General features: G+C 39.4%; 2 protein-coding genes across 6 annotated transcripts; both read left to right on the top strand.

Annotated features, from left to right (window-relative positions):
* The first annotated feature begins 1324 nt into the window (after positions 1 to 1324).
* LOC110049994 (uncharacterized) lies at positions 1325 to 11899 on the top strand. Of its 3 annotated transcripts, none has more exons than XM_020755857.2 (11): positions 1325 to 1604; positions 4714 to 4758; positions 5013 to 5057; positions 5314 to 5949; positions 6403 to 6519; positions 6847 to 6963; positions 7844 to 7969; positions 8655 to 9060; positions 9775 to 9954; positions 10499 to 10821; positions 11142 to 11899. In XM_020755857.2, the coding sequence occupies exons 1-11, from the start codon at positions 1499 to 1501 to the stop codon at positions 11279 to 11281; spliced, it is 2241 nt and encodes a 746-aa protein (XP_020611516.2). In that variant the 5' UTR covers positions 1325 to 1498; the 3' UTR covers positions 11282 to 11899. The 3 variants fall into 3 exon arrangements, with proteins under 3 accessions (XP_020611516.2, XP_020611517.2, XP_089141714.1); XM_020755858.2 differs by lacking the exon at positions 1325 to 1604 and adding an exon at positions 3416 to 3522; XM_089285588.1 differs by lacking the exon at positions 1325 to 1604 and adding an exon at positions 3847 to 4538.
* A 1036-nt stretch (positions 11900 to 12935) lies between these two features.
* LOC149116003 (uncharacterized) lies at positions 12936 to 27425 on the top strand. Of its 3 annotated transcripts, none has more exons than XM_089285586.1 (13): positions 12936 to 13118; positions 16492 to 16536; positions 17964 to 18251; positions 18689 to 18805; positions 21071 to 21358; positions 21796 to 21912; positions 22260 to 22376; positions 22830 to 22946; positions 23586 to 23711; positions 23999 to 24404; positions 24802 to 24981; positions 26277 to 26599; positions 26884 to 27425. In XM_089285586.1, exons 1-13 carry the CDS (start codon positions 13010 to 13012, stop codon positions 27021 to 27023), a joined length of 2373 nt encoding a protein of 790 aa, XP_089141712.1. In that variant the 5' UTR covers positions 12936 to 13009; the 3' UTR covers positions 27024 to 27425. The 3 variants fall into 3 exon arrangements, with proteins under 3 accessions (XP_089141712.1, XP_089141711.1, XP_089141713.1); XM_089285585.1 differs by having other exon boundaries at positions 22257 to 22376; XM_089285587.1 differs by lacking the exons at positions 17964 to 18251; positions 18689 to 18805 and having other exon boundaries at positions 22257 to 22376.
* Positions 27426 to 27810: the final 385 nt, after the last annotated feature.

Here is a 27810-nt window from a genome sequence, read left to right as displayed (position 1 = left end):
AAATTTAATGGGAGGTGAGTGATTTGGTACGGGCACGATTTTTTTTTCAAACTTTTTTATAAAGAAGGACATTCTTTTCTTTGACGTCTGTATGCAAGATATTTTTCCTCCGTGTAACAAGCTTTTTGCGGCTCACTGAGCGTGCGTGAACTTTTTTTCCCTCAATGGTCGTGTGCATGAACGTTTTGTAGAGCAAGTATGATAACAAGATTTTGTTTGCAAATTCACCCACCCCTCCCTAAAGACTCAAATTGTGCACTCCTTACACAAACCGCATCCCATGACAACACCGGCCAGGCAAATCAAATCATCAGCAAACTTTGATCTTAGAGTTGACCACATTCTGTAAGTCACATAAGATCTACGCAACACCCCGACCCTTGCTTGTCCCTAAAAACATGTTCAACTTAGTATTTGTTATATTTTGAACTCGTTCTTTAGTCATACTCTGGCTTTATCAGTCATATCAAGATAAAATTAACTTTCGTGACTTTTCTTCGAATCGCTCTACACGTGAGCTGAGCGATTTTTTAATTTCCACGAGCGTCGCACAGTTAATCAAGCCTAAACGAAAACAAACTACTGACTGAACAAAATCATAAAAGGAGCGACAAAATCCATTATACTCCTCCCTAAACTCACTCGTATTTGAAAGTATCAAACTCAGTAATTAATAAAAAATCATCTAATAATAAAGAGGAAACCCTCTAGTCCAATGAGGACATCAACAATGTTTTTTTTTTTCAGGTTTTGACCTTTTGAAATCAAAGAAACTAACTCCCACTACAATAAATCAGGAATTTTAAATTCAAATGGCAATTTCCCTGGTTTCATAACCTTTGACCAAGTCCATTATTTTGTCACGTAGAGTTCGACCATAACTTCAGCTTTGATTTTCTTCAAGCAAAACCTACTAACAGAAATAATACTCCTGTTTATTTTTGCTATAGACACTGACCTCCGAGCTACTGAGTTCAGTGTTAAAAGATTAAAAGTATAGATCATCAAATTGGGAAGCCATTTTGTCACTTTGTTACATTATCATAAACAGCACAAGCACAACCATAGAGACAAGCACAGGCCCGTGGGAGGGTGGGTTAGTCAACGATGTTTTATTCTGGTAGACTTCAGCTACATACCATTTTTCACGGTAATAGTAACTCTTTGCTACGCTTTGCATACAAAATGTTTTATTTTTCACATAAATATCTGAGCTAGACAAAGACTGTAGGTGAGAAGGCATTTGAGTTGATAGTTAGGGTTAGTTTGAAAAGCTGTTCGAGAGGGGTAGTTGTAAAAATACAATAGAAGGCATTAAGCTGACCTTTTTTCCGCTTTACCATTGGCAACGTGTGCCTAAAACAATGTTTCGATTCCATATAAAGATAAAGCAATGCGGAAAAAATTCATAGGTTAATCAGTTAAAATCAAAACAACTCTAGAGCAAACATTCGTTGCTGTAAAGCCATCAGTCCTTCATTGCTGTAACACCAGCAACATGGAGAAGCAAACTTTACTTTTTTATGCCATCTGTCTCCTTTTTGCACTTGGTGCAAAGGCATCGAAGTACACTGCGTATGTTCCAGACTCCCTCACTTTTCATGGTAAGAACTTTGTCAATATGTCTAGCGAACAACTTGCCAACTAGTTGGTAACCTGAAACAGTGCATGACGCTCTGGTGGAAACGGGTAGAGGTCGCCAGAGAGTTTAACTAAGATTTAATACAAATTATGATCAAAACACGAGGAAATAAAAGAGAAACAAGGCATTGGAAAAGACCAAAAAACTAGTCCTTTTAGCACCCAAAAAGTAATATGAGGCTGTAATTTGTACAGATGAAATATTTCGTGCCTTGATTCTTAACTCAGTCGAGGCATGTGGGAACGGTGAATCAAACCGCATCTTTTTAATTATTACCAATTAGCACAACAGCCTACTTTCATTATGTATTCCACCTCAGTGATTGAAAACACTTTAGACTTCGTTTACAGAGATGTTTTTTCTCGACTGACAATTCCAATGTTCCCACGGTCAGAGCGTACAAAAACCAATGCGCAGTCCTTTAACATGGCGCAATTACTTTCATTTTCAATCCGCCTTCAAACCTTACTATGAACAGTGATCAAAGAGGATAGTAATAAAATTGCTGTTTCTCTAGAAATAAGTTTTATTTGTTCCGGCTACAACAGGAAAGGTGCACGGCGTTAGGTGAGAGTTCGTAATTTATTTTGTACTGGGAGGAGGTTATGACCGGTGATTTGCACATTTTTGACATTTGACATTTTCCCCAGATGTTCTCAGTAACCCCTTTTCCACCCTTCTCCAACAGTAGTGGAACATAATAACCCCTTCGCCTCCTCCCCTGCCACCTAACCTCTCTCAGATGGCGAAATTTACAAATTCAAGTGTATTTACAAATTCCCTATAGGGTCGAAGAAGTTTTTATCATTTTTTAGACTGTGTTTGTTTACATGTGAAATGAAAGCAAAAGTATTAGTGCCCTGTTCTGATGTAAGAACCTGGCATGATTATGGCATAGCAGCCAGACGAGAAAAAGAAAGCGGATGACCGTGGACGGGATGTCGTTTTTATTTTCCACCAAATTTTGTGAGAAAGCATAAAATAAAAGCATCTTAAGGATAGTTTGAGAGTCCGTACAGATATCTTGAGCATAGGGCCAGTTCACTCAGGTTTCACTCATACAGAAATTACTTTCAATTGACCGATTATTCACTGCGTCATTAAAGAATATCATTTCATTTTTTCTTGGCCTTCGAAAACAAAAGCCTGACGAAAATCAAAGGATTTAGTATTAACATTTCCAGTGCTGCGAGTCTGACAAAGAATAAAAGGCAACCTATTTGTTGCTAACAGGAAAAAATACTTTATTGACGCCCTCGTAATTTATAGCCTTCGAAATTCGAACAATGATAACGGTGTTCATTGTCTTTCTTTTGTTTCAGTCTTTAAACTCACGCAATGAACAAGCTAATTTAAAAGTTACGTTTGAGTGAAAGCCACTAAAGGAATTTTGCCTGAGGAAACGGAATCCGGGCTGTCTTGTCGCTTCGATATACTTCGAAGTTAAAGTGATGGATTACTTCATTTTCTTATCTATCTGTTTGGAAAAATATTCATAACTGTTAAAACAAACTGAATACTGTAACGTTAACTTTAGAGGAGCAAACCCGTGATAAAAACTGCACCTGAACCAGATTATTTCAAATCGTGTTCATATATTTCAAAAGAGATTTGATTTAATGTCTAGAACAAATTGTCTTTCCGAAGTTCTGTTCCCTTGGTAGTACTTTTCAAGATTAATTTCATCACTGATTTTCTCAAATCGTATGTTAAGAATTTTAAATACTGTATTCTTAAAGGCCGGGACGTCAGTGGGGGGGGGGGGGGGGGGGGATGGAGTGGTCTATTTGGGAGCTGTGCTCTTAGAATAACTACACGCCAACACCGCTAAAGTAAGTGCACACGACCTTCGCTAAGGACGGCTGAGAGTTAACATGAAAGTAAGTTGACCTTACCAAGTGGCAACATGGAGTTCCATGATTGCCGATTCATTGTTAGATTAATTCCGTATTTCTTTTCAGTTTACTTTAGAACAAGACTGAAAGAAAAGACATTCAAATAATGAAAGCCCTCGTCAGACGTAGTTAATTCAAGTGTGATGCTATCAGCTCAGAGTCCATTGAAATGTAAAATAAAATTTGCATCATGGACACATTTTTTCCTGTTTGTAAGAACAAAAAAGAAACAATGACTGGTCAGTTTGTTATGACAACTAAGAAACAAAATGCGTCACTGATTGCGTGGAAGAGTTTTCCTGTTTACAAGCGGTCTGATTTCAAAGTGACAATACAGAAAACCGCAGTCAAGAGTACACTCCTCTTTTTTGTTTTTTTGTCCTTGAACACCTCAGTATTCAACGTACAAAACATCTCATAATTACCATGCATTACCAGGCTTATTATGATTATTATAGTCCGGTTATGATATTGGAAAGCATGCGCCTACTCAAGCTGGCTTCTATTAGTCGTTTTGAGCAAATCAAACGTCTTCGATTTTAATTTTCGTTGTACTGTAGTTTTTCATGCTTCTATTTTTCCAATTTTTCTTTGCCACGTATTCGAAGATGTAAAAATGAATCTTTCAAACTGTAACTTCAATCAGTTCGGCATGTAGATTACTCCTGGATTACTGGAGAATGTTACATGGCATTGTTTATACAAAGCGCCTGTTTTACAACACGGATTTTTGTTTTTCCTGTCGTTTAACTGCAGTTCAGTGAGCCACCTATCAGTACCAAAATGTCTTTCCTTTGTTGTAACAACCCCCTAGGCCGTGTGTTTATTTTCTCCTCTGTAGTTTATGCAGATAATTTAGCGAGCCGTATTTTGCTGTAGCATAAATCAAAAGGAAAAATAAACTCGGTCCGCGACATCCAGAGAGGACCTCGAACTCGGTTAGCATTGGAAGTATCTATCATGATCATCTCAAGGTTAACTGCTATTGCTAATTCGAAAAGGTAGCGTCTCGACCGTGAGACTAGCTCAAAGTTAGCTAATCAGTTGGCTGCCAATGAAGCGCAACAGCTTTTCTTTATATATAACGTTTTTAAGCACTCGCTTGACGTTACTGTCCGCTGGGAGACGTGTAGGAACACGCGCTCGGGACTGAATTTTCTTCTTTGTTGTTTCCAGATGTAGCAAGAGAACAAGATGCCTCGATGGCAAAACGTGCAGAACGTAAGTAAAGTCATGAAATATTATATATGAGAACAACTAAATTTGCGATATATTCATAAATTCAATTAATTATACAATTATTCATTCATTTCTTCATTCATTCATTTATTTATTTAATAATTCATTCATTCTTTCATTCATTTATTCGTTTATTCATTCATTCGTTTATCCACGCATCCAATTATTCATTCAAACCATCATTCATTCACTCATCCATAAATTCGTTTATTCATCTTCCACTTTGTTGTTTGCAGATAAAGCAATCCAACAAGATGCCTCGATAGCAAAACGTATAATACGTAAGTAAAGCCACGAAATATAATGTACGTTATTCGTTATCGATATGAGAAACGCTAAATTAGCGTTATATTCAATTCATTAATTCATTCATCTACACATTCATTCAATTATTCATTCATTTATTAATTATTTAATGATTCATTTATTATTAACTTCTTTTGTCGCCTATTCATTCATTCGTTTATTCATTCATTCAATTATTCACTACAGCATTCGTTCACTCATTCATAAATTCGTTTACTCATATGTTTTCAGCTTTAGCTGTGCCCATCGCACACTATCCCCTTAACCTTGAATATGGCGCTCGAGAAAAAGACCTCAAGCAGCCAAGTGGGGTAATCCATGGATCGGTGACGCTTGCATCCGGACCACACAACGAGCCAAACGGAGCCTACGAGTTCCCTGGCACCAGCGACAGTTACATCGAGTTCCCGAACGACGGAGGCCTGGACACCCGTCAATCTATTACCCTGATGTGCTGGGTTCAACCAGGAGGTCAAGACGGACCGCTGTTCAACTACAGGGAATCTGGACCCTGGGGAGTTCATATATGGATTAACTTTGGGAAGTTCTTTAATCGGATCACAGAATTTCCAAACCACGCTTTCAGGACGGCTATTTCGTCATTTGAGGAGCTTACAGAGGGACAATGGTACCACGTTGCTGCAACCTACGATCATAACACCGGAGTCAACTTCCTCTACATTGATGGAAATCCAGACAATTCCCTTAACATTGGCACAGGCTACGAGATTTCAACAAACGATGATAAAGTGCGTATGGGAGTCAAGGACGGCGATGGTAGATACTTCAAAGGCAAAATCACTCAAATGAAAGTTTATGACTTTGCTCTGAATGTTGACCAAATAAAGGCTGCGATGAACGCAGAAGGTAACCAACAAATAGTTTGTCCTAGGCATGTGGTTATTTTGAGATCACCTCGAAAACGATGGGAAGTATCGAACAAGGACGTGCACTCTTAAATTATCATTTTGAACAAACAAGGGAAAAGTTTATGAATTACTTGGGCCAGTTGAGGTGTCTTTTAATTATAACTAACATAACTTGCACCAGTGTCATTCTGAAGGTTGAGTAAACCCTTTCTAGCTTAATAATGCTAGACAGCACACTGGTAAACCCCCGGCTAGACTTATACTATGTTCGCTTACCCGGTCTAAGAATGCAATTTTAGAACAACCACCGTCTGACAGTCCTGAAGTCAAATCATTTTTCAAAGGGGTTTTGCTACCCAAGCTGAAAATCGAAGCGTCTAAAACTTCGCGATGTGAAGCAGACGTCGTGAAAACTGAATAATGACCTATAACATTATTTTTAACTCAATAGTTCCTGATCCATGCTTAAGCACACCTTGCAAAAATGGAGGCACATGCACCAACAAGGGATACAACACTTTTGAATGCGAATGTGCTCCAGGCTTCGAGGGAGACACTTGTGAAGGAGGTAACAGGGCTCTTTCTGTTGACTTTAATATGACATAATCTCACGTGTTTCCTCAAAGAGACAAAATAAAACATTAATATTTTTCACCCTACACTGCAAAAAGATTACACGTCTTGACGTCATCATACGCTTTCCCTTAAAATACACTTAGCCATAAACTAGAAATAGATTCTGGCTGAATTAATTTGGAAAAAGTTAAGGCCCTTAGTTCCTAAAAGAGTGCGAAATGTTTCAGAATAACTTAACAACAATTCAGACAATCCTTAGTTTAACGTCTCGATGATTGGTAACTATTTCTTGGTTGTTTTGCTATTAAACCCACTCAAGAGCTCGATCCATGCGCAAACAACCCTTGCAAAAATGGAGGAACATGTACTGATCTTGGAAATTCAACCTTTGAATGCGAGTGCGCTACGGGCTACACTGGAGATCGCTGCCGAAAAGGTAAGATGTTTATTCTCTGTTTGTTACAGTTATATACCAATTGACGCTATGGCTAGTAACTCAGCGCCGCCAGCCACTTCTCCCTTGCATTTCTTCCAGCCATCCAAGTTTGTTGGGAAAATTAAGCTATCTAAATAATGGGATTGGCTCGCATAAACTTATGAAACTCATAAACTCGGTTGCTGATGGGCCGTCCTTATCCACCTATCGGTAAATAATGAGACAGACACATAGATCCAGAATTCTGTATGACCTGACTTCTAGACTAGTTCTCTCACCTGTATGGCGATCCATTAGTGCCATAGTGACTTTTGGCTTGTTAATGGTTCTGGTTTTCTTTCCTTTTTTTCTTTCTTTTCGTATTGAGTTAATCATTTCTAGTAATTTTCTTCTGATTTTTATGTCTTTTTCCTTTTAGCTCTTTCCTTTCTTTCTTTCTTTCTTTCTTTCTTTCCTTCTTTCCTTTTTTCTTTCTTTCTTGTTTCCTTTCATTTTTTATACAAAAATGTTTTCTTAGCTCATCAACGCCATATACCATAGAGCCTTCCGCTGGTAAAACCATTATGGCGTCTTGTCAGATGAGAATTGGAGGCATGCATGGGAGGGAGTCACGAAAATAAGGACCCTTGAAAACTAAGACCCATGACTTGAGAAATACCTTGAATAGAGACCATCATGTAAATGTATCATTTACACTTAAAACTTAGCGTTGATTCAATAACTTCTTGGTAAATACTTATTGGGTTGTCAAGCAACAGATCGCTGGGTTGCCATACAACACCTTCTCATTTTCACACGGTCAGCGTGCGGATTTTGGTATTATCCCTTCGTAAAGAACTGACAAAACTTTGTTTTAGTTGAAATCGCTTTCATTGTGCAGATGTCGACGAATGTAACGACAACAATGGCGATTGTCAAGATATTTGTGTCAATACTATCGGAAGCCACTTCTGCGCATGCTCTGATCCAGAGTTTAGCGTCGCACCAGACGGACTCCACTGTATTGGTAAGTAGCGCTGATATATTACAGGTTCATTATAAAAAACCTCCTTATTGGTTGCAATGCATCACTGTTAGTGAAAATACTGAGAACTGACTTGTTCATCGAAGAAATTTGGAGTCGGTCGCGTTCTAAATCCTTGTGGCACATGTCTCACATCTGACTTTAAGCCTTAAGCTACCGAAGCGGGGATGGGAAAGGCTGGGAATGGGCCGATAGCTGAACAGTTGTATAGGTGATACGAAGATGACATGCAATCGTTCAAAGGTCTGAATTAGTATTCTCAATAAAATACAAATGACTTTCAGCACAGTTCTGTAAACGTTTTAAATTAATAAGCTTCAGCTTTTCTCAAAAGCCGTTCTTGGACCTGTTCGTGTGCATTGTCTTTAATTTGCACACGCGCACAGTCAACTACTCGTTTTCTTCCTAAAATGGGACTTACATTCGCAACAGCGAATCCAGCCTTTGTTATGATGTTAATTAAATGATGAAGGCACTAATTCCGCGTTGATATTAATCGTTGACTTAGTGTGAGCTCACCTATCTGGATATGCAAAAATTCTGATTTAGTGGTCACTGATGAATATGATAGACATTGCATAAGTGTGTATTTTTAATCTATATTATTGTTAATTTCATCTAAAATAAAAATACCTTATTAATTTGTTCCTTTGTAAAATCCCAACAGCCGAGGGAGTGGATCTTGACTGCGGCCAGGATGAAATGACCATTACTCTGCCCAAGTCGCTCCTCATGGGTCTTGACCGTGAACACCTGAGGCTAATCGATGAACAGTGCACGGCCACTGAAAATGAAACTCACTTCTTTCTCACAACAAGGACCACCGAGTGTGGTACATTACTCAAGCACAACAACGATCACGCTATTTACAGTAACATGGTGTCAGAAATTCCACTCGAGGAAAATCAAATTGTGACCCGTGTGCGCGAGGCTACGATCCCGTTCTACTGTTTCTACTCTAAATTTGGCGTGGCGTCTTCAATAGGAATCAAGCCGATAAGCAAGAAGGTTGTTCTGTCATCTAAAGGTTATGGAGAGTTCACCATTACACTGGACGTGTTCAGGAATCCCAGGTAAGTCAAACCTTAACGTGAATTAGAATAACTTCTCCTCTCTCTCCCCTCCCCCCACCGTCACTTTACATCCCTCTAACGCCCACCATTGATCAAGTCTAGTTTCCAACCATGACTAGGCATTTATTGTTCAAACGTATGTGAAAGCACATACAAAACTATTGAAAATTAGTTAGAGAATGTGCACTCTATTAGAGTGTTCTATTGGTCACACGGGTCAAGGCCGTTTTTCACTGGTGCATAACATTAAATAAGCAAACACAACATGTGCAGGCGCATTGAGGTGATGTTAGCGCTTTTAGTCCTTTTAGTTATCAAATGTTCCTAACAAAAGTATAACTTTTTCTACCCATATTTCGACCCATATTGCTCATGCCTGAGTAGATGTGTTACGTGATGTGAAGTCACCTGTATTTACAGAAATACTCAACTCAAGTGCGGTCAGACTATCATGCCTATTGTGATCCAAGTAATTGACTGGTCTTACGTCAGGTTACACTAGGTTAACATGCATGCAAATGTTAATGTTTGGGCCAGATATAAAATTATTTTAAAACGCTGGATCATAAAGCAATCATTCTATTTATTGCACGGCATGAAATTTTTTTTGCTTGTTTTGTCAGCCAGAGCCAAGCATGAAAGTCTCAAGAATTGCTTTCTTTAGTGCACATTAGTAGAATCCAAGTGTGATGAGTGTTTTTGTTTTGTCCGCAGCTTCACCTCGCCCTACTCTCAAGATGATTTCCCCGTTGAGTTTTACATCCGAGAGCGAATATTCCTTGAGACGTGCGTCGATACTGAGGACGACCGGTTGACAATTCTGGCCTTGGACTGTTATGCCACTCCTTTCCAAGACAGGGATTCACAACCCAGATATGACGTCATAAGCGACGGGTAAGTCTCTCCCTAGATAGGTGTCTCTTTCTCTGTTCTTAGCGGACATTCTCATCGACTTCGCTGGGAGAGAGGTATTTAAAAAATCTTTCTTTGGTACGAGTGTGGTGCCAGGTCCAAGTACCTTAGTTCAAGCCAGAATAAAGTTTTGCACACAGTTCTTCCAACAGGCGGGAATTGGTTCATATACACACTCGAGTAACCTATTGGTGCAAATATTTTATCTCATGGATAATCTCATTAGGTAGGATAATTTTTGACGCACTCACATCTTGTTGGTTTGGACATATGTTAGTGTTGCTCATTCCAGCGAAAGCCTCCAATTTCTCTGACCTGGGATAGTTTTCAGGCGAACGTTGAATGCTAGCTATGTCAATTTAAGTAACAGTTATTGTGCTAAGTGGCTTGACATGGCGCTATTAGCTTTGTAACAGTTTGCCATAAAAAGTTAGGCACTTTTTTAAATACTAATTAAATACTTTTTCTAATCAGTCTTGGACGTCAAATGTTAAATACCCGTCATGATGATATTTTCTTACGACAGATGCTCTGTGGACGAAGACGACACACTTAGGTTCCATCCCAGCCCCAGCGACCAATGTCAGCGGTTTAGCCTGGAAGCCTTCCAATATGTCAACAAGCACCCTTATGTGTTTTTCCACTGCAAGGTCAAGATCTGCAATGCCTCCGATCCTAACTCTAGATGCGCGCAAGGCTGCGTGACGCGAAGGCGACGAAGCGCGAAGCCGCTTCCTGAAAGTGTGGATGATACCTATGCTCTTGCCCAGGGTCCTTTCACACTGAACCGCGAGAAGAGGGAGGCGGAAGCGAATGAAGTTGATCAGAGCACGCGCGTGGCCAACAAAGGTACGTAATAAAACGATGAAGTTATGTTTTGTTAATTCTGCTATAAAGTGGTTCTCAAATGAATACTGGTTTTATTTTGGTATGACGACTCAAACGGTTAACTTAGTAGTTGTTGATGAACCATTTGCTATCAACTGGTGGGGGACCAAACCCAAATGAACTTTACCTTGGCAGTCACGACAAGCGACCAGATGATATCAACCAGTGAACAAATAAAACCTTGTAACCAATGATAAGAGCGGGAAAACATGTTAAACCATTGTGACAGTGAATCTTAAAGATGTTCACGCTAATGTTCTGCGCATTCTTACAATTTTCAGGTACCAACCTTTCTGTCGTTGCTGCGCTGGCAGTGGTCATTGGCGCCTGCGCGGTGGGAATGGGTTACATGGCTTGGCAGAAGAAAAAGGAGATATCCGCACGCAAGTACATACCGCTTTTTGAAGACCTGCAGAACTGATGATGTCATAAGCAACTTGTTTGTTTTGTTGGTTTGGTGCAGACCTGTCATTTTAACTCATATTCCATTCAGCGTGAACATAGTGAAATCCTGTTTGAATTGTTCCTCACTGGCACTGTATGGCACTATAATTTGAAGATTTCTTAATCGACCACCCCTGTGGACCGGTACCCACACTTGGGGAATACTAACTGTTCTCTTCTTTTGTTTTTAAACCCACGCAATTAAGCCACCACTTAAAGACTTCGATTCTTTTTAAGTCAACGCTTTAAAGTATTAAATATCTAATGTACCGCAGTATAACATCGCTAAATAACGTTCAGTGACAAATATCTCGAATCCTTGTTTGAGATAGAGTGTTACCCTGAGATTAATGTAGAAGCTTTAAGCTAAAGGCTCTGGAAACGACCCTCTCTAATTAAGACCATTTTTTGATATTCTGTGGTGGTCGCTCGCAAAAGCTTCTACAGTATTGTCGTCCCTTGAAGTTTAGTTAGATGACTCTCGGAGATAATTGCTTTAGGGCGATCGTGCGTATATTTCATAGTGTTATCTTAGAAGATGTAAAACATGTAAGCCTTTGTCTTTCGTGGAATTAAATTCCACTTTTTCAATTAATAGTTACGTTGTAATTATCTCTAACTATTTTTGCAACGAAGAGGGCGTAGAGCCGATTGAGCTGGTGAACAACAGTGGGCGCCCCATGATGACTTACGGGCTGTCCTCCTTGTTGCGAAGAGGAGTAAATGAAGTCAAGTTAATCTTTTATAGGCACTGCCTTGGGAACGTTACACGCGGGCGTTTTAAACTAGACGGCGACCAGTCTCTCTTCAGCTCGAAAATCCGTGAAGAAGAACGTAATACAAGTGAGCGTGCTAACGTGACTACGAGCGTGACACGGTCACGACCACTCACTTGTTTTTCGTTCTTCTCTGCGTTCCTCCTCAAGGATTTACGAATGAAAGAGAGACTGCTTGCAGTCTAGCTGATTTCATATTAGGTAACTCTCCTTCTAGAGTGAGAAACTTGTAACTTTGGGAGATTTCCTAAGATCTTGGTACTATCTCGTACTGCGACTGAATGTTTTCCAAGCATCCGAGCATATTTCGCCACGGTCAATCTGTCCGTCTCAGAAAGGTCACCGCAACTAATTCGTAGTCAAGGCCAGGGCAAGCTTCTCCTTAGGGCAGCAAAAGCGTCGTCTTACAAACTATAACATGATGGCTGTTAACCAAAAGAACTTCTCGAAAAGATAGAGGATATAGAGACGCAATTGCAGAAGACCAGGTCGGGAATTATAGTAATCATGTTCAGCAAGCGAGAAATTAATTATGTTTGTCGAAATGAAGACTTGGTGGCTTAGAAAAGCAATCTAAGCATCAAAATTGATGTCAAACCGCAAAAGCGCTATGGAACTGCTAATTCCAATACTCTACATTTCAGATCTTTTGCTCAGCAAAGGATTCAGTACTGCAACGCCTGACTTATTTTCCGGTTTTTTTTTAATTGCCTTGTTTTGTAAGCTTCGCCTAGTGCGGTCATTATGGAGAAACAAAAGAGAACTTTCGATCAGAAATTTTTTCCGCGTTCCCTTTTCAACGTACCAATAAAAGCGTATAATTTATTATTCCATATAGTGTGATAAACTAATGCGGAAAATTTCATTGCTGCTAAGGTGTGCGGTTACGAGCAACTCTAGTAGCCGTTTATTGCTGTACAGCCAGCAGCATGAAGAAGCAAGGTCTACGTTTTTATGGCATTTTTCTACTTTTTACACTTGCTGCAGAGGCATGGGAGGACACTGCATACGACGAACATGACTTCCTCGGTATTAAAGGTACGAGCTGCTTGAATGTTAATAATTATTTTCCAACGAGTTGGCCAAGCATAATAGCGCCGACTGAATCAGTGGACACGACAGAACTCAAATGAGCTTTCATGTATAGCTTTCAATTAAAACTTCATCAGAAACTGAGAGAAAATTGAAAGACGAGGAAGTTGCGTTAATCTTGCAATTATTCGTTGCGTCTTGGTGCAATTTGCTCAACTGAAACTTGTTCAAGGAATTAAAGTCCGTTCAGAGGTTTTCATATTTTCCTGTTTGGACTGTTGCTTTAAAAACAAATTATCGAAGTCGGCAAACTTCCTTAAGTGTCACAAATATTGACTGCTAGTAGCACCAAACTTAGAAGACTTTCCTGAACCGAAATCTTCTGCTCAGACTGGCTTGTGAACTGTACAATTTAGGAAAATCATTACGTTGATACCTAGACCCAAGCTTGGAATGGTGGATTAAGCTGATCTCTTCAGTTTAGTATCAATACACCATTCTCTTTAGTACTTTAGTCCGAAATCGAATTCTTAATGTAAAAGTTGTCCACACGCTGTGTTTTATTTTAGTGATAGTCAGTCAAACTGAGTTTTGGGGCCTCGATCGATCGGTACAGATTCCAAGCTTTCTAGGGAGAACTACCCACCGTGTCAGTGAGAAATTTGAAAGAAATTAAATAAAGTCTTGTTTTCCTCGTGGCAAGTTACGCATTGATTTGTTACCTACTCCAAGGAAAGGCGAATAGTGTTAAGTGTTCCGTTTGTTTGTCTGTTTCCAGTGAAAGTACGCCCTTGCGTGGTCGGTCAATATACAAAAATTATGTCAATGTCCCGAGAATGTAGAGGACCATGTTGCAAATTCTCCTTACATCATCATCAAGTTCTCCAACACGCATGGAAAGAATGCAAGAATCAATAAAGGGAATTACTATCCTAATACTTCACAGTTTAAACACGGAAAGTATTTACATTCAATCGGCTACTAATTCATTCCTTTATGTGTAAAGAATATATTATTTTTGTTCCGCCTTTGGAAACAAGAGAAATTTTGAATCAATGTTTCCAGCGAAGTCTGAATAAAGGTTAAAACACCTTTTTAGTTTTAAATGAGAAAATTAATTTCTTTGTTGATCTCCCTATAATTTTTAGAAACTTGGTGAATAGCTCTGCGTAGCCACTGGGTCTCTTTTGTTATAAAGAAAAAAGGTTAAAATACTTAGTGGATGTTAACCTTTCAGACTCACGTAGTGAATGAATCAATTCAAAAGTAAAATTATTGTAAAAGCTATTGAATAACTCTACTTACGAAAACAAAACCCAGATAAAACAATAAATCTTGATTCTGATCATACAAAATTCCGGATTTCCAAGCTCAAAAGAAGTGAATGATTAATTTGGCTAAAAAGCAATTAAGATGGGCAAACTGGAATATTATATCATGAGAAAAAATTACCGCTTGTTCTTAGTTCTTAGTCTTAGTAGAAAGCTTAAGTAATGACGACAGCGGCCCCGAGGACAACGCCTGATAAAAAGGGAATTTATATTTTACCTTCAATTTTTCGCAATTGTCTAGACCTGTTTTGTGCGCCCATGGGTCTCAAAACCTGCTCAAGCTAAATATGTAACGCCAGCATTCAATTCCAAATGAAAATACGAAAAATTAGCCGCCGTCGTTCGCGTTCTCTAAAATACACAGATCTTAGTCATTTCACGTTGTTGTTGTGCAGAAGGCGGCAAAGAAATGTACAAAGATTTATAACGCACGTGCACAGACATTGTCTACTCATTGAGCCATCTGTTTGGGGCGTTCTCGTAGCCGTTACCGTCGTGGTTTGCTTAAGCTCTCTAGTGTTTTTTCAGTTACCCGTAGCAAAATTGTTTAATGTTCAAAATTAACTTAATTAGTGAGTCGTAACACAGTTAAATTCCCTTGACGCAATGAATTCAAGAGTGATGCTGTCAAGGTCGGCTTTCATTTAAAAATACGTCAGTGGGTTTTCTTGTTGTTTTCTCGAACAAAAGAAACATAAAGGCTGGTCAGTTTGTTATGACTATCGCAAAATCTAAGATACGCGTCATCAAAGGAATTTTTTCCTGTTTGGAACAATTCATTCAAAAGGTCAGGTTTTTAAATTTCCATTTAGAAAACCACAAACCGTCTTGCCATGGCAACTCGTCCGCTTCCATTTTGAGGACACTTCAACTGCTTTTATGCAATCAAAGATCGATTAGAAATTAAAAAAGTTACAACGAAAGGCCAGGTTCTCCGATCATTCGTATCTTACCGATATTGCATGTGGTTAGCCTGCATTATCAGGTCCATTTTGGCTTTTCAGAACAAATCCGAGCTTTTGTCTCTTTCTTATGCAGTGTACCAGACCTCTTACGTTCGTCTCAGACCAGTGACCTCACTGAAACGGTTTCGCGATCAAGGCCTGGAGAAAAGTTCATTTAGGAATAGACAACTTTGTCTCGAGAAGAGGAAAAGCTAGGCCATTACGGTGACTGAAATTAACCCAGCAATGGCTGGATTTAATCAAAACAGAAAAAATCAAATGCTAGAGATATCTGAATTTGGCTATACTCTGGAGAGACTTTCGCGAAACTCTGGAATTTCTCATTTGAACGTGCACAATTACATTCCCTTCCATTTGAGGCGCTCATGTTAGTCTTTCTATTGAGGGATGCAGAGACACAAAAATGTTGAGACAAAAAAGAACACAGCAGCTATAGCAGTGTTTTTTTTTTTTTTTTTTTTTTTTTTCTTTTTAGGCGGTTTAATAATAATAATAATAATAATAAATTTATTTAAAAAGGGAAAGGCAGTTTAATTCGGGGACAGGACAACTAGTGGCCTTCTAGACAAGTTAAAAATAGTTATATATTGCATTTTGGTTGCGCGGGGTGGAAAAGTATTCGTATGTAAGCCAATGAATGTCATCGCTGGGGGATATCGTGATTTTTCTTCAATTTCCAAGAACAAATTCTTAGGTTTGATTCGTCTAACCAAGGCCAAGTTCTATTGTGCTCATTCACACTAACTTTTGCCTCGCTCCTTTTTTCGGTCTGTTTGCGATTTTTTTTTTTTTTTTTTTTACAGTACTACATATGTAGAGGAAATTAATTTGGCGAATATCAATATAATATAGAACGTTAAAGAATTTCAAGATAGTTCAGTTTGTCCTCGTTGCACCATAATGAGAACGCGCGAAGTATACAATAGACATAACTTGAATTAGTCTAATAATATAAGCACCTTGCAGTGACCCGCAGTACGTAAGAAGAACAGATGTTTTGAGCCTCGCTAATCAGAGGTCTTGATCATCAGTGCGAACTCAATGAAGCTGATTTTTCTCTTTGTTTATTATGTATTTATATAGGTGACACAAACCAAGAAGATGCCTTGATGGTAAAACGTGAGGACGGTAAGTAAACCAACAGTCGATCCTGTACTGTTCGCTATCGACACAACCGAGCATGCATTATTTACTGTGACGCCTGTCAGTGAACAACTTGCAAACGGCTAGGCATTAATTGGGGCCTGAAATGGAGCCATTGCTGCTAAATCACTGTAGGAAAATGAGGGAAGCAGTGTTCTTATGCAAAAAACGTTACTCTCTCAGTGTTTCAATCCATCCAAGTGCATAAATGGGCGCGGGAAAACGGTGGCATCTCTTTGGGATGGACTAGCATCTCATACACAAAAAATTAAGAAATACACAAAGTCACTTAATGTTGCGGTAACAGGGGTAAGTGCTGGCAGTATGAAATGGTGCCTTTTGACCCGTTGCAGATATAGGAAAATGATTAACCCTATGTGTTCAGGACGCCTGATTACTATGTGATTCGGTAGCTGTTGTATACTGCAAATACCATTCGCAGTTAGTCGCCACCTCTGAGCGAGACAACTATACAAGAGAAGGAAGTTTCATAGGCTTGTATTTGCATTTGTATTTTTTATTTTTCCACTTGACGACAGGAATACAATATTGTTAACAAAACAAGTGTAGTCAAAAAGAAGTGGAAAGGGGAAATATAGTAAAATAATTATATGCCCTTTAATATAAAATTACATACATTTATGTTAGGATAAAAGAAAACTGGTATAAGAGAGGAAAGAGAAAACACATAGTAAATAAATATATAATGTTAAAATTATTAATACCGAGCAAAATAAACTGGTAAAGTGCTTTTTAAAATAGTTTCCTAGTTGGCTTATTACGAATAGATAAAGGAATGTCATTTCAATAATAGCATCCAATTATAGCTGGGCAAAGTGTTCTTATATCTACTCTAAAGTATTTTGAATTCATGTGTTGTAAGAACACAATGTGAGTAGCGTAATTATGTTGCTCAGATATTAGAGACAGGATGAGACCTTTCATCAGTTAGGTGATTGATCATAAAATAGTTGGCCGGTACATAATGTAACAATGTCAGGAAGCTTAATGAGACCAAGGTTTACATAATGGGGGCTAACGTGACCCCGAAGTGGCATATTGTTGATAGCAACTAGCAACTTTGTTTAGTAGTCTCACTAATTGAGATAATGGAGCTTCGTAATTATTACCCCACAGTACGCAACCATAAGTTAGATAGGAGTATTCAAGTGCATAATAAATACTCATCAGAGATTGAGATGTCACATGTGGTTTCATTTTCATAGTCTTGAAAGGCATAAAGAGTATGCTCTTGCCCTATACTAACTTTTAGATCCAGCTTCGACTAATAGCATTTACTTCGTCTTTATTGTTGTGAATATCGCGAAAGACCTACCCAATAATTCGACAGTAAATTTTCAAAAATCATTGATGATATTAGTAACATTTATTAATGTATTGTTTCGATTTAGAGAATGTTATGTCTGTCACCATTTGCGAGCACCAACGTCAAACCATCAGCTGTGGAGGTGGAACGACAATCAGTGTGGTGGAAGCGTCCTATGGTAGACATGACGGTCAAACATGTCCAAGTTCATTCATTCTCACCACCAGCTGTAATGCTGGGAGTTCACTTTCTGTTGTGCAGGGCAGTTGCAACGACCAAGCCAGCTGCAGCCTGTTTGCAAGTAACTCGGTATTTGGGGATCCATGTGTCGGAACATTCAAATATCTGCAGGTCAAATACGAGTGCATTGGAGGTACTGTAACTCATCGGTAATATCCGCGGGCAAAGTTCGTTTGTTTTGGTAGTACAACTGATTGGCTGAAGAGAAAGCAAAAATTTAGTAAAGAAAAAGATGATTTCAAAAGGAATTCTACACTTTGTTGTTGGGTCTTGTGCCATCGGATTCGTGAATCCTAAATAGGCTCAGGGTTTCAATCCCTCAGTGGCACCCCTTTACCCAAATTAAACGTGGGCACAGGGAGACAGGGAGGGCGACAAAGACAACAAGCTGCATAACAGAATCTTACAAGGCCTGGTGCTTACAACCACAACACACAACACATCACATGAAACCAAGGAGTCTTTTCTGCAACACCTAATCCTACACAGAGTTACCGAATGAGAGTCTCAGGCAAGCATCAAGAGAAACAATTGATAAATTACTTTTTTGTTTCCTTGTAAATCCAATAGCTCCTGAACCTTGTGATAGTGATCCTTGCCTCAATGGAGGCACGTGCACCAACTTGGGAGACAACGCTTTTAAATGCGAGTGTGCCACAGGTTTTGGAGGAGACACTTGTGAAGAAGGTAACACACCTACATTATTTATTTATTTATTTATTTATTTATTTATTTAGTCTTTATGTAAACACGGTTTAAAAATTCGTCAGCTTAAAAAACCTGATATATAATTAATCCCTAATGTCTAATATAATGGGAATGATTAAATAAAAAAGTTGCTTTCCACTAATGCCGTGCCTTAGACATCTCCTTTGAGTAGGCGTTCAAATTGCCTCAGGGACTCTGCTTCCGACTCTGCTTCCTGATGTCATCTGACTTTTTTTTTTTTTTTTTTTTCGGAGGCACACTTTAGAAACTTTGCACCTTACACTAGAAAGAGAATCGATGTTGGTTCTTTTGGAAAGAAATAGATAGAAACTGTTCTCATATTTTTGCAAACTACCTTGGTCCTAGCTAAAAGAATAATGACTGATGCAAGTTTAGAATCTTGAAAAAACCTAATTCCATTTTTGTTGTTTTGCTATCAAACACAAAGAGCTAGATCCATGTTCAAGCTATCCTTGCCGCAATGGAGGAACATGCATTAACCTTGGATCTAATGTCTTTGAATGCAAGTGTGCTAAGGGCTACACTGGACCACGTTGCCAACAAGGCAAAAAACGTATTTTCTGTTTGTTTCGATAATGCACTGATTGACGCTGTGGCCAGTAGACTCCACTTTACTCTCACAGTACCTCTTGCAATCCACTGAGTTGTATAAATGTTACAGGCAAATTGTTGGAACTGCTGAAGAAATGCTGCTAACCACTTCATGCTTCTGAAATTTTAGTGAAGCTAAGTTGCTGATGAACTGATAAGCCATCTGTCTAATCCACCAATTCATGGATCCGAACATGTTTACGTGATAGATTGTGCATGTCATGTCAAGGTTGTTGCTGTTGTTGTTTTGTTCTTTTATACTTTTGTTGTTGTAGTTGCTTGCCTTTGGCAGGCGCGCGAGCTGTGTAAATCTCACTGTAGGAAAATGAGGGAAGCAAGGTTTCGAGCCTTGGCCTGGGTCACTGCGTTGTGTTCTTATGCAAAAAGCGTTACTCTCTCTCAGTGTTTCAATCCATCCAAGTGCATAAATGGGCGCGGGAAAACGGTGGCATCTCTTTGGGATGGACTAGCATCTCATACACAAAAAATTAAGAAATACACAAAGTCACTTAATGTTGCGGTAACAGGGGTAAGTGCTGGCACTATGGAATGGTGCCTTTTGACCCGTTGCAGATATAGGAAAATGATTAAACCTATGTGTTCAGGACGCCTGATTACTATGTGATTCGGTAGCTGTGGTATACTGCAAATACTATTCGCAGTTAGTCGCCACCTCTGAGCGGCACAACTATACAAGAGAAGGAAGTGTCATAGGCTTGTATTTGCATTTGCATTTTTTATTTTTCCACTTGACGACAGGAATACAATATTGTTAACAAAACAAGTGCAGTCAAAAAGAAGTGGAAAGGGGAAATATAGTAAAATAATTATATGCCCTTTAATATAAAATTACATACATTTATGTTAGGTTAAAAGAAAACTGGTATAAGAGAGGAAAGAGAAAACACATAGTAAATAAATATATAATGTTAAAATTATTAATACCGAGCAAAATAAACTGGTAAAGTGCTTTTTAAAATAGTTTCCTAGTTGGCTTATTACGAATAGATAAAGGAATGTCATTTCAATAATAGCATCCAATTATAGCTGGGCAAAGTGTTCTTATATCTATTCTAAAGTATTTTGAATTCATGTGTTGTAAGAACACAATGTGAGTAGCGTAATTATGTTGCTCAGATATTAGAGACAGGATGAGACCTTTCATTAATTAGGTGATTGATCATAAAATAGTTGGCCGGTACATAATGTAACAATGTCAGGAAGCTTAATGAAACCAAGGTTTACATAATGGGGGCTAACGTGACCCCGAAGTGGCATATTGTTGATAGCAACTAGCAACTTTGTTTAGTAGTCTCACTAATTGAGATAATGGAGCTTCGTAATTATTACCCCACAGTACGCAACCATAAGTTAGATAGGAGTATTCAAGTGCATAATAAATACTCATCAGAGATTGAGATGTCACATGTGGTTTCATTTTCATAGTCTTGAAAGGCATAAAGAGTATGCTCTTGCCCTATACTAACTTTTAGATCCAGCTTCGACTAATAGCATTTACTTCGTCTTTATTGTTGTGAATATCGCGAAAGACCTACCCAATAATTCGACAGTAAATTTTCAAAAATCATTGATGATATTAGTAACATTTATTAATGTATTGTTTCGATTTAGAGAATGCTATGTCTGTCACCATTTGCGAGCACCAACGTAAAACCATCAGCTGTGGAGGTGGAACGACAATCAGTGTGGTGGAAGCGTCCTATGGTAGACATGACGGTCAAACATGTCCAAGTTCATTCATTCTCACCACCAGCTGTAATGCTGGGAGTTCACTTTCTGTTGTGCAGGGCAGTTGCAACGACCAAGCCAGCTGCAGCCTGTTTGCAAGTAACTCGGTATTTGGGGATCCATGTGTCGGAACATTCAAATATCTGCAGGTCAAATACGAGTGCATTGGAGGTACTGTAACTCATCGGTAATATCCGCGGGCAAAGTTCGTTTGTTTTGGTAGTACAACTGATTGGCTGAAGAGAAAGCAAAAATTTAGTAAAGAAAAAGATGATTTCAAAAGGAATTCTACACTTTGTTGTTGGGTCTTGTGCCATCGGATTCGTGAATCCTAAATAGGCTCAGGGTTTCAATCCCTCAGTGGCACCCCTTTACCCAAATTAAACGTGGGCACAGGGAGACAGGGAGGGCGACAAAGACAACAAGCTGCATAACAGAATCTTACAAGGCCTGGTGCTTACAACCACAACACACAACACATCACATGAAACCAAGGAGTCTTTTCTGCAACACCTAATCCTACACAGAGTTACCGAATGAGAGTCTCAGGCAAGCATCAAGAGAAACAATTGATAAATTACTTTTTTGTTTCCTTGTAAATCCAATAGCTCCTGAACCTTGTGATAGTGATCCTTGCCTCAATGGAGGCACGTGCACCAACTTGGGAGACAACGCTTTTAAATGCGAGTGTGCCACAGGTTTTGGAGGAGACACTTGTGAAGAAGGTAACTTCACTTCACTTAGCTCCTTTGTGCCTCGTGGCACATAAGGCCTCCACAGAATGCCTCCGATTTTCTCTGTTGGCTGCAGCAGCTCTTGCCTCATCCCATGTACGCCATCCTGCGCTGTTCCTCTCTCTCTCAACTGTTCTTCGCCAGGTGGTCTTAGGCCTTCCTCTCTTCCTTTTTCCTTCAGGTGTCCATGATAGGGCTATGTTGGTATGGCTGTTTCTGTTTTGTCGTAGGACATGCCCTATCATCTTCCATCTTCTCCTCTTAACGTCTTCACTAAGGAACTTCGTCAAGAGAAACAATTGATAAATTACTTTTTTGTTTCCTTGTAAATCCAGTAGCTCCTGAACCTTGTGATAGTGATCCTTGCCTCAATGGAGGCACGTGCACCAACTTGGGAGACAACGCTTTTAAATGCGAGTGTGCCACAGGTTTTGGAGGAGACACTTGTGAAGAAGGTAACACACCTACATTATTTATTTATTTATTTATTTAGTCTTTATGTAAACACGGTTTAAAAATTCGTCAGCTTAAAAAACCTGATATATAATTAATCCCTAATGTCTAATATAATGGGAATGATTAAATAAAAAAGTTGCTTTCCACTAATGCCGTGCCTTAGACATCTCCTTTGAGTAGGCGTTCAAATTGCCTCAGGGACTCTGCTTCCCACTCTGCTTCCTGATGTCATCTGACTTTTTTTTTTTTTTTTCGGAGGCACACTTTAGAAACTTTGCACCTTACACTAGAAAGAGAATCGATGTTGGTTCTTTTGGAAAGAAATAGATAGAAACTGTTCTCATATTTTTGCAAACTACCTTGGTCCTAGCTAAAAGAATAATGACTGGTGCAAGTTTAGAATCTTGAAAAAACCTAATTCCATTTTTGTTGTTTTGCTATCAAACACAAAGAGCTAGATCCATGTTCAAGCTATCCTTGCCGCAATGGAGGAACATGCATTAACCTTGGATCTAATGTCTTTGAATGCAAGTGTGCTAAGGGCTACACTGGACCACGTTGCCAACAAGGTAAAAAACGTATTTTCTGTTTGTTTCGATAATGCACTGATTGACGCTGTGGCCAGTAGACTCCACTTTACTCTCACAGTACCTCTTGCAATCCACTGAGTTGTATAAATGTTACAGGCAAATTGTTGGAACTGCTGAAGAAATGCTGCTAACCACTTCATGCTTCTGAAATTTTATTGAAGCTAAGTTGGTGATGAACTGATAAGCCATCTGTCTAATCCACCAATTCATGGATCCGAAAATGTTTACGTGATAGATTGTGCATGTCGACGCCATTTGCCTCAGATAAAGCTCTATTAAAAACACTTCGAAAAAAACTTAAGGTTGTTGCTGTCGTTGTTTTGTTCTTTTATACTTTTGTTGTTGTAGTTGCTTGCCTTTGGCAGGCGCACGAGCTGTGTAAATCTCGTTAGGATCGATTCAGACGGTGGAACTTTGTTGTAAGTGAATCTTACGACTAGCGATCACAAATCTACGACACCAATTGCTTCGTGCAAATCAGTTGGTCAAAGCAAAATTATGTCACGCTGTCAAGCATCGCATGTATTTCCCATAAATTATTAAAAAGGTAAAAGAACAGATTTTGGAACAAGAAAACAGACCCACTTTTCTTTACGTTGAATTCACTGTCTTCCGCAGATGTGAATGAGTGTGCTCACAACAACAGCGATTGTCAAGATATCTGTGTCAATACAATCGGAAGTTACTACTGCACATGTGCTGATCCAGAGTTTAGCGTCGCATCAGACGGACTCCACTGTATTGGTAAGTAGCGCTAATATATTACAAGCTCAAAAGGGAAAATCTCATTATTCATTACAATACATTACTATTAGTGTGCGCTCTGAGAATTACGTAGTCCATCGAGCGATTTGCTGGCATTTCTGCTCAAATATACTTTGTTATGAATTCAGTAAAATCGCTAGTAATTTGGTGTTAACGCAAGCGTTATCTTATGTTATCTTATGTTATCTTATGTTATCTTATTTGCGTTGCTGTCGTAGTTATCAGGCAGTAATATTTTGGCTCTCTGTTTTGTACATTTTCAACAGCCGAGGGAGTGGATCTTGACTGTGGCCAGGATGAAATGACCATTACTCTGCCCAAGTCCCTCCTCAGGGGTTTTGACGTTGATCACCTGAGGCTAATCGATGAACAGTGCACGGCCACTGAAAATGAAACTCACTTCTTTCTCACAACAAGTACCACTGAGTGTGGTACATTACTCAAGCACAACAACGATCACGCTATTTACAGTAACATGGTGTCAGAGATTCCCATCCAGGAAAATCAAATTGTGACCCGTGTGCGCGAGGCTATGATCCCGTTCCACTGTTTCTACTCCAAATATGGCGTGGTGTCTTCAATTGGAATCAAGCCGATAAGCAAGAAGGTTATACTGTCATCTAGAGGTTTTGGAGAGTTCACCATAACACTGGATGTGTTCAACAATCCCAGGTAAGTCGAACCTAAACATGAACTAGTATAATTTCACCTTTCTCCCCTCCCCCCCCCACCCCCCCTCCCCCCCTCCACCCCTCTCCCGGCCCTCTCACTTCCCACTATCCCATTTACTCCCGCGCACGACATAGTCAGCTGGGGTTTTCTCAGAAGTGCGTCCTTGAAGTGGTTAGACTATTTTGTCCAGACATTTAGCATTACGCTAGGTTAGCATGCCAGTGTGTATGCTTGGACCAGAAATAAAATTAACCTTAAATAATAACGCAATCATTGTATTAATTGCACGGTATGAAATTATCTTTGCTTGCTTTGTCAGCCAGAGAAATAATTTCTTTCTCTAATGCACATTATTAACATTCAAGTGTGATAAGCGATGAATCTTCTATTTCCGCAGTTTTATCTCGCCTTTCACCCAAGATGATTTCCCCGTTGAGTTTTACATCCGAGAGCGAATATACCTTGAGACGTGCGTCGATACTGAGGACGACCGGTTGACAATTCTGGCCTTGGACTGCTATGCCACTCCTTCCCAAGACAGAGATTCACAACCCAGATATGACGTCATAAGCGACGGGTAAGTGTCACCTGGAGAAGTCTCCCATCTTAGCAGATTTTCTCCATTGACCCCGCTTTCCAGTGAGGAACAAAAATCATGAAATTTTGTGATGGTAGGATTATGCCTGCAGGTTTTCCAAACCATAAGTCTTCCACACAATAGACCATTTTACAGTTGTCTACTCAGTGACCTGGCCTCTGAATGGCAGCGAGGCTGGAGGTGACCTTGTTTTAATACAGACCTCTCTGCTTTTTTGTGTAAATCAAGTTGTTATAATGCTAACTAGATGGCATTTAAAGGAGAAAAGCAAAGGTTTGCATCAAAGCAAGGTCACCTCCGACCTCACACGCATTTATAGGCCAGGTAACTGAGCACACAACAGTAAAATAGTGGCCTGGTAACTCTTTGGTGAGCTATTTCTTCATCACACCGGCTGTAAGGGCTGCATCCTATGCTGCACATAATGCCCTTCAAATCATTTATTTTTTTTATTGTATTAATATTAGTATTACTATAGTTTTTTAGCAGTGTCCCCAAGTTAGTATGGTGTATTATTTCCAGGCTACAAGGTTTTTGACACTTTAATAAAGTTCTCACTCACTCATGATCACATTACATCTTTCCTTTTATGAGATTAATTTCCCAGAAAGATCAAGAGAATGCTCTTCTTGCAGCCTAGTAGAAAAGTATTTGATAGCTATGCCGCTAGTATTATGTTCGCCTGTCCAGGTTATATTTATGTGGGGAATTGTGCATGGAATGAGTTAGCTCTTGGTTCTCAAAGGCGTTCGTCAAGGATTACTAGCTTTGTTTCATCATTAAAATCATTCCATTAAGGTCAATCAGAAATACTTCCATGTGGTACTGCATATTATGCAGTTTAAGGTTAGTTCTAAGCCTATAGGTAAAGCCATAATGTACAACCCTTCAAGTAAGAGCTATGGGCCAATAGGCAGTACCTTAACATGGCGTTGTTTGTTTTGCAAACATTTCCAATGCAACAAGAAATTAAGAAACTCAAGTAAGTGATTCCTGAGAATCAAATAGTGTAATATTCTACCCTGGGTATTGCTGTTCATGAATGGCCTGGGACAAGCGGCGGCAAGACCAGTGAAGTGGGCAGCTAGGTGAAGCCCGACTTGCTAGTGGGTCGCCAACCTCTTAGCCTCTTCGCAGCCTCAAATAAAGTGAAGAAGTGGAAAACGTATAAATTCTTTTATGCTGTCATTTTAATAATTCCCAGGGTAGCAAATACCAATTCAAATTGAGTTTGCGTAGTGGTTATACATCACGGTGAAATTTTCTTCCCACAGATGCTCAGTGGACGAAGATGACACACTTAGGTTCCATCCCAGCCCTAGCGACCAATGTCAGCGGTTTAGCCTGGAAGCCTTTCAATATGTCAACAAGCACCCTTATGTGTTTTTCCACTGCAAGGTCAAGATCTGCAACGCCTCCGATCCTAACTCTAGATGCGCGCAAGGCTGCGTGACGCGAAGGCGGCGAAGCGCAAAGCCGCTTCCTGAAAGTGCGGATAACACCTATGCTCTTGCCCAGGGTCCTTTCACACTGAACCGCGAGAAGAGGGAGGCGGAAGCGGATGAAGCCGATCAGAGCACGCGCGTGGCAAGCAATGGTAAGAGGCAAAGTAGAGGCGGCGTTTTTTAATGATGCACTCCGCCCAAGACATCGTTTTCAATGGAGTCTCCAAGACATTCAAAATAGCTTTCTTTTAGCCTTGTTAGCCTCAAGATTATTTGCGCAACCTATTCAAGCAATCGAGTGAAAAACTAAAACCACGACTCTTTCTTTGTGTTTTCCCTCACTTTGCGTTGGCAACTTTTATTATTTTGCTGTCACTTTTCACTGGTTGTTAGGTTGGCTACCTCGATTGATTTGGTTCTGATTTTCATTTTGTAGGAATGAACTTTTCTGTCGTTGCTGCCCTGGCTGTGTTCATTGGCGCGTGTGTTGTGGGAATGGGTTACATGGCGTGGCAAAAGAAAAAGGAGATATCTGCACGCAAGTACATACCGCTTTACGAAGACCTACAGAACTGAAGGCGTCATAAGCAATTTGCTTGCTTTGTGTGTTCATTGTAGTTTTTTTCTGTTTGATTTTTTACCTCAAGCTACGAATTGGCATACTCAGTTCAGAGCTTTATGTAAAGACACAGCGGCATAATAATTTTATGTTAGAGATTTCCTCGATCAAATTCATTCTGATTTAAGAAACTAAACAATAAGACAATCGCTTTTTACTAGACACTAAGTAAGCGTTTTTAAGCTGACTTTAAAAACGTTTTTAAATTAGAATGCCGTATATTTCACCAAGTTCTCTTAGAACACGTAGGTCTGTTTTTCATGTAATTTAACTCCACTTTTTTTAATTAATTGGTTTGTTGTAATTCTCGCTAACCGTTTTCATCTCTTAGAAACAATAAAGGTAAACTACCTGAGGTATTCGCTAGTACTTTCACTCATTTGATAAATTTTAAATAGTACTCCTTCCCACGAGGAAAACCGGGTACGTGACTGGGAGAGATGCCAGCATTCTAGTGTTTTCGATTGTACTGTAGATAACTTATTTCCCAGCATCCGAGCTGTTAAAGCGGAAAACCACACTCCATAATACACACACCACATAATAGAGAGACCTCAACAGATCGTAATGGAAACACAACACGTAACCATGAGACCTCGTCACGTATACAAAAACGCAGCTTAACAACAAAAACTCACCACATAATATTGTAGTGCATCGTGATAAAACTCCATAATATCAAGATAAACTGATTAGTGATCATATAAGAAAGTTATGGCTTTCCATGTCAAAGCCAGCTTGTAA

The sequence above is a fragment of the Orbicella faveolata genome, unplaced genomic scaffold (genome assembly GCF_042242905.1).
Source record: "Orbicella faveolata isolate gen_17 unplaced genomic scaffold, um_ofav_v1 contig_13, whole genome shotgun sequence".
NCBI lineage: Eukaryota > Metazoa > Cnidaria > Anthozoa > Scleractinia > Merulinidae > Orbicella > Orbicella faveolata.
The sequence above is the reverse complement of the archived record's forward strand: the minus strand, read 5'-3'. Positions and strand labels throughout refer to the sequence as shown.